Here is a 7257-nt window from a genome sequence, read left to right as displayed (position 1 = left end):
CGCGCAGACCAACAATATATGATGCGGGTACTTAAAATAAAAAAAAAAATGAAAAAAAAAAAAAAAAAAAAAAAAAAAAAACAGCCGGGGGGGTCGGGGGGGGGAGTCAGGATGAACCATGCAAATCTATGGTTTTAAGTTGAGCTGTATGAGTGAGGCCAGTTAGGCTTTTGCAGGATTCTGACTGAAACCTGACCGCTGAAAGAAGTTAAAGGTTCAGGTTAGAGCACAAGCAGAGATTATTGTTATTTTTTTCATTCCTTGCTTCTCAGCATATTTAAAATAAAAGATTTTCAAAAAAAAATATTCTTACTTTTCCTTGCACACATTTCTAGGTTTTCAGTCGTTCAACACATTATCTCTCCATTCTTGAGACGCACTTGCTGCTTTATTCAGATTTTTACTATTAAGTCTGTTCTGCTCGTTGTGTTGAACTGTGATATGTATAAAGTCACACGTGGAAATATATTTTAAGTTAAGAATCAAGTGTACCGCACGTTGACCATTGAAATAAAGACATATTGAAGGGTTTCTGATAGAAGTAGTTCTGAATCTAACAGGCTTTAAAGATTTATTCACATCTATTCCTATTCAAAGTCCCCAAAACTTTATCTGATTTTTGCAAACCTCAAAACATCAAAGAAGATGCAGTTTCACTTGATGCAAATAATGATGGAGGGTGAGGGTGAGGGGATAAAACTCAAAAGGAAAAAGCTGGTCAGGATTTCACCTGCTGATGAAAGACGATCAATGGGAAATGGGCCAATTTGGATCAATCGCTGCCAGACTGACTGGTGCATTTTATGCTGAAGTTGAGCCTCTTATTTTGGTAACGTTTTAAAGGACTATTTCACTTCTTTTTGCATCTGAAAAACTAAGATCGGCTCCTTTCCAAACTCTATAAAATCTTTTTTTTTTTTTTTTTTTTCTTCAAATCTCATCAAGATGATCAAATACAGATTTTTAAACTCATATGTAATACCTTTATTTTGTTGGTGAGAATGTCCAAAAACAGCAACATCAGTGGTTTGTTTTGTCTTCTAATATGGACCCAGTTTAAAATAACTGTGGATCTAGTTTAAAACCTAGACACAAGTGGCGTGCCAACAAATGGAATAAAATTACCCTGTAGTTTTGTTATAAACTACAGGGTCTTGTACTGTCAGAAACTCAGACAACAAATCATTCAACAAAAAAGTTTTGATGTGGAGCTTTACAATTTACCTTGTGCTTTCCTTTATTTATAGCAATTAAGGTTTTAATTTCATCTATTTATTATTGCTCTAATATAAAATAAAAGGTCGCAGAGTCTGAAAAAGTCCTCCATAGTGTTTTTTACATGTGGATTTAAAAAACAGAAACAATTTTTTTTTTTTTCAAGATTTCAAACATGTAAAGATAGGTAGATAGATATGTACAATTTCACAGAACTTTTACAGTAAACCACTATTTTTGGACAGAAAGTAATAATAAATGGCAAGCTGAAAACAAGCTGAAACGTTATTCTCATAGTACAGTAACTCTTAGACAAGCAACAAGTGGTAGTGATTTCTATTTTGATAACATATATGTATTTTACTTTTTGCTAGGACGTGTTTGTGTCTGTACAACTGTATTGAAATGCTCTGCAGCATGCATCTGTCATCCCGTTAATGCGAGTGCAGATTTGTCTGTGACAGTGCGTGTGTGCGCTTAAAGGGCATCCTCACCGACGCCGGAGCCGAGGTCTCCGTTCTCTCCGTCAGCCCCGTGGTGGTTGGCGTTGCCGTGGTAGCCGCTCATCGCCTCCAGCTTGATCTTCTTGACCTTCATGGCCTCCGCGATGGCTGCGTTGGCAGCTGCCGCCGCGGCCGCCGTCAGGCCTGGAGAGAGGAGGCAGACGAGACAAGAGAGCTTTACAGAACCTGCCGCACCGTCTGCGAGGGGCGCCCGCGAGACCCCTTCCACGGCGAATCCAAACGACAAACGCGTGAAACATTACTCGAACCTTAATGAGGAGGAACGCTAAATTATTTCACGAACGGCGCTGAACGAGCTCCTGCGAAACGCCCGCATTGGTGTTTCATCTCCTGACAGGGGAGATCTTCGTAGCAGGTTATCATGCTGATGAGATGGATCCCTGTGTGTGTGCGTGTATTTGGCGGCATATGATTTTTATGAATGTTTCCAGGACTCCAGCAGTCGTCGCCGCTGTACTGATGTATTTGTTCCCTGATAGGAGCCGATGCAGTCGAGATAATAGCGCGTTCCGTGCGCGCGACTTGTGTTTGTGTATAAAACACTGTCTGACACGAGAGGGAAGAGAAAGCTGGAGAGGCTCAAGCAACACAGGCAATGATTCTTGTTGATGACAACTTAAGCCGCGTTCAAGTGATCTAATCAACATATTTATAGCTGATGTTTAAATAAACTCAAGCTAAGAACAGTGTTGCAGGCACTTGGGGATTTTTCTTTTCTTTTTTTTTTCTTTTTTTCCATGATAGTTTAGTTTTAAGTGAGCAATTTTTCATGAAGCCTTTAAAAAGACATTCAGAATGGGGTCTGGTAAAAAAAAAAAAGAGAAACGATGCCGTGAAGAATTTAGTGTAAATGTAAAAATAAAACACAGACAACACAAGTAAAGTAAATGATGGCGCTTTCACGCAAAAGTACACATTTAAAAGGTCAGACAAAGTTTGCTTTTGGGAAAAAAAGATCAACCTTGGGATGAGGCATTGGAGGAGTTTCCATTTCCTCATAGTTTCAAGAACCTCAAAAGTTTCCATCCCATGCTTAAGGCTTTTGGTTCCTTTAATGAGATACAAGAATAAAACCCTTACATATTTCTCTAGTTGTATGAAGTGTAAAAGTGAAACAGTGCTGCTGTGCATGCCTATCAGCTGGCTGAAAGAAGGTCTGGTTATTTATTTATTTTTGCTGACAAAAAGGACAAATTTAGCTGTTATAAAAATAATTCTGGTCACAAAAAACCCCAGATAGCAATGCTGTGTAACTATATCCTCCCCACTATCACTATTTTTTTTAGGTAACACTTTGCTAAACTAGAATGAGTAGCAGGACGTCTGTTAGGCAGCCAAATGCAGGCTAAGAGCAAAAAATATTTTACCAAATATTTTACCTTTTTTTTGCTAACTTTCTCTTATTAGATGCTAGAGAAAATGATGGAGAACCAGAAGCACAGTGTTATTATTACTTTCAATGTGTTTTACTGTCTAAGCAGCAGTTTAAACCAGTTTTTCTACTTGAACTCAAAGTAATTAGGATCATTACATTTCTGTATTTAGTATTTGTCGTAATTTGGCAATATTTCAGTCTCTTCTCACTACTTGCCGCCCTTCAGCGTTAGCCGTGAAAATAAGCATTCTGGGTAAACAGTTTCTCAAGAGTTTCAAGAGTTTTTCTTCTTTTTTTTTTTTTTTTTTGTTAAAAAACTCGACGAAAAATCAGCCCATTCCACCGCAGCTCGAAGAATCCCATAAACCAATTACCTCACATCGGTTTGCATGCACACCACTTGAAAAATTTCTGACAAAATGCCAAATAGCTCAGAGAATTTTGCATGCATCTGCTCACGCCAAAGGCTGCTGTTCCTCCTGAGTAGACTAAATGAATATTGACATCACACTTTAAATAATCATTCACATTTCCACCGCGATCCCCCCAAATATGCTGCAGAATAGCAAATTGTGACACGGTTGTCCGACGTCAATCAAAATGAACCGGCCATGATTGATATAGAGAGCGGGATTATAGACGCACGTATGCCTGGCACACTGCAGAGATCATAAAGCACCGGTGTGTCATTGTGGTAGTTCCGGGGTTCTGGTGTATCGAACGTGACTCAAATCTTTATTCATGAGGCTGGTTTCAAACAGCAGGGACTGATATAGTGTTAAAGCTCCTCCAGGCCCGGTGAGTCTCAGGAGAGTCCTGCAACTCTTCTTGCCAACACCGGCGAGGAAATCAAAGATGCAGAGCAAAAAAAAAAAAAAAAAAAAAAAAAAAGAAAACAAGATGTGTACCTATTACTGTTGTAACTCATACACACAACGCCGTATATCACCTGCCCTCCTTTTACATGAGCTGTTTGTAGTTGATATGCGGGTTTGCCTTACGTTTTTGACGCAGAACAAAGCCGCGTCGGCGTTTATCATCGCTAAGCTGTCACGTCTCAGTGATGGGACTCGACGCAGCTATTAGCAATGCATTCGAGAGGAGACGCGAGTACAGGGTGGGAGAGGTGGGAATCGTACACGTGGCTCTAATAGATGCAAACACACAGTGGAAAAAACAAAACAAAAAAAAAAACATGCGAGCCGGAGCCTGGATGGCCTCTTTTCTCATCCGCAGCCCAGATGGTGAGAGTCACTCTGAGCCGCTGACATGGAGGTGCATATAATTTAAAGCCTTGTTTGCATCTTAAAATACATCAGTACCATATTGACGTACAGTATACATCATGTCAGCCTGGGCCCTCTCGTTTGCAATGGACCCTGGTTTGCTGTTCCATATGCATAAGCAAAGCAAGACGAAGGGGTTGGTGGTGGGGGGCTGGACGCCATCGCCTCATAAGAAGGTGATACTTCTTCACATAATGAATGTGGCCTCTGCCCAGCCTGAAGGTCAGCCTTCATTTGTGTATAATGGGCAAGAGTCAACTGTTTTCCAAATGAGACGTATGCAGAACAGACTGCCGAGTAAATATTGAAATCACCTCTGGGCTGTTTGTGTGATAAATTCCCCCCACAAATCAGGTGCCGCGCACGGGGGAGTGCCGCAGTGGAGCTCGCTGACGCTCTCTAACTTGTGAGGAGAAGAGCCACAGTTTATGGCGACACAGTCAGGCCTGTCCTCCGAGGTGGACCAGATTGACTGCAGGAGCCATCGTGAAATGAAGAAAAAGGGAAATGGGTGCATCTAGGAGAACCAAGGGTGTGGCGATACATCCAGTTCACAAAACAATAAGACGCTAACAATACTGGGCTCACAAGAACGAGATGAAATTCCGAGCGATATCTTTGGGAACTAACAATTCCTCTTATTAAATTGGTCTCTACACATAGCTATGCCGGAAAATCAGACATGTCCCTTGCAGATTTAGATGTGAAATCATTTTTATTCAACCAAACGGACACATAAAACGTAGCTCTTCCCTATACCCATTCTGACCACTCAAAGTGACGCTATACTGCCACATTCCCCCAATGGTGTGCAGAAACACAGAAACATTCGATCATTCAAGTAATCGTTTGCTTGCATGACAGCAATCAAACTATTTTGATGAATGCTTGACCAGCCTTTTGAAGGTTTTCACTTGTGTTTTGAAGATTTACGTTCAGTGACTACATGATGAGGTAATCAGATTAAAGTCAGGAGTTTAATCTGATTAATGTTTAATCTGAAGAAACAGTGGTCAAATGTAAAGATTATATTGAACCTAAATTGTCCAGGGTTATGGATAATTTTAAGCTTAACTATAAATTGTTAAAGCAATAAACCACTATTGTAAAGAATCTCAGATGACTGTAGAGTAGTCCAGCCCAGTTTTTAAGCTCGTCTTATGGAAAAAAGGTCCACAAAATTAGTGCCTAGAAATCATTAAAAATGCTCCCCTTTTCTATTTTCACAAATACAATAAAGGGTCTGTTATGTTATTCAGTGCAGAACAGAAATTGTGGAATATTCCTGCAGTTTAACCCTAATAAAACATACAGAAGCAATTGCCCACTTAAGAGACTGGGTGTTATTGCTTGAATGCTTTCTAGGTGTGTAAGATGAGCCGCTACACAATATTTGGTTGGAAGGAGCAAGCTGTTTTTTTTGTTTTTTTTTTAAATCTGTAATCAGTTTTTAATATTTCAGTTCAATCCAAAAATAAAAATGTTTGTCTGATTCTGAGGTGGCCCGAATGTCAAAACGTATCTTTGTGCTTTCACAGAAAGTGTAAAGGTCTCGTAGGAAGCAAAGAGTGTTTTCAAGAATCTCTGCTCAGTTTACAGTTTGGTCTGAGCATTTTAGATTTTGAACTAGAAGAAATCATACAGAGTTTGGACTGATTTTAAAAGAAACTTGTAAATGCCCTGTTAGCTTAGTGCTGACAGGTTAGCATAATGTTGTTAGCAGCTAGCGGCTCTCACAATTCTCACAATGCTAATAATTCATTTGTATCTTTTCTATCTTTTTTTTCCCCTGTCAATTCATTATTACTTTCTTTCTTACTCGCTGTTTGAGGCATGTGGGGCTCGTAATATTAGCTTAGACTTATTTCAGTCAAATGTTGACGACAACCAAATAGCGATTCATAACGCAGACTTCACTTTGATGGGAAATATTGTACTGCGAGATGCTGTAGCACACCTAAAGGGAGGGTGTTGATCAAACGTGTAAATCAAAAGCCAATAAATTGATTCATACTACTGTGAAATGAACTGGGTGATCACTTTTCCCCTTTTTCCACTTGTCATTCAGCCACAACCCTCGCCCTGCCTTTGACCGAGTGACACAATCCGTGAATGGAAATCTTTGTTTTAAGGATCGTTTCATTTCATCAGATCGATTGTCACATCCACATTATGTGGGGGTGGTGGGTGGGGGGCGGGGGCACGGCGGTGCCCACCAACAGGTCTATTAGCCACCAGAAGCCTGAACGTCAACAAGGCCAGTCCCGCCCGGTGCTAATCTGCATTCATTACTATGCAAACAAAACAATCCGGCATCATATATTCTTTCAAAGTCACCTTTAGATTCAGACACTTTTCTGATACCAGAGCACAGAGGAGGGAGAATCCTCCGGAGCGCAAAACAAACAGCACATCATGTAGAGAGAGCCACACCAAAAAAAAAAAAAAAAAAAAGTTTCAAACAAACAAAGAATAGCATGGCACTGTCACATGGGGAGCACAAAACAGCAAATAAGGGAGACAAGGTCTGATGGTAGCCCTTGGAGCAGCTGTCATATTAAATAATAATGAAGGATCTATTAATATGCAAAGGAAGCAGCAGCCGACTGGCTTAACGCTGTCATGCCTCTGCATATTGTCAGGATCTTCATCATTAATTAACATGCTAGCTGCCCCATACCTGCGCCAATGTCAGAACATTCTTACAACAAACACCCCAATGCCTGTGCCCTCCGCAACTAACTCGGATAATTAAATTAAAATCAGATTAACTTCATGTCGGTTCCCCCACAAAAAAAAAAAAAAAGAAAAAAAAAATAAAAACAAATTTTTCTTACACCTGCTAAAAATAAATACC

The 7257-nt window shown here is 40.1% G+C and overlaps 1 protein-coding gene across 1 annotated transcript in view; it reads right to left on the bottom strand.

The window, feature by feature from the left end:
* dachd (dachshund d) overlaps window positions 1–7257 on the bottom strand; it is a 74678-nt gene that overhangs the window by 58561 nt on the left and 8860 nt on the right. Inside the window, exon 2 of the mRNA XM_015058853.1 lies at window positions 1710–1862. Coding sequence (XP_014914339.1) covers window positions 1710–1862 — 153 coding nt within the window. The remainder of the gene's footprint in view (window positions 1–1709; window positions 1863–7257) is intronic.

Source organism: Poecilia latipinna, unplaced genomic scaffold (assembly GCF_001443285.1).
Source record: "Poecilia latipinna isolate Pla-1442-1.1 unplaced genomic scaffold, P_latipinna-1.0 Scaffold1579, whole genome shotgun sequence".
NCBI classification, from domain to species: domain Eukaryota; kingdom Metazoa; phylum Chordata; class Actinopteri; order Cyprinodontiformes; family Poeciliidae; genus Poecilia; species Poecilia latipinna.
Note: the sequence above shows the minus strand (reverse complement) of the source record. Positions and strands in the feature narration are given on the sequence as shown.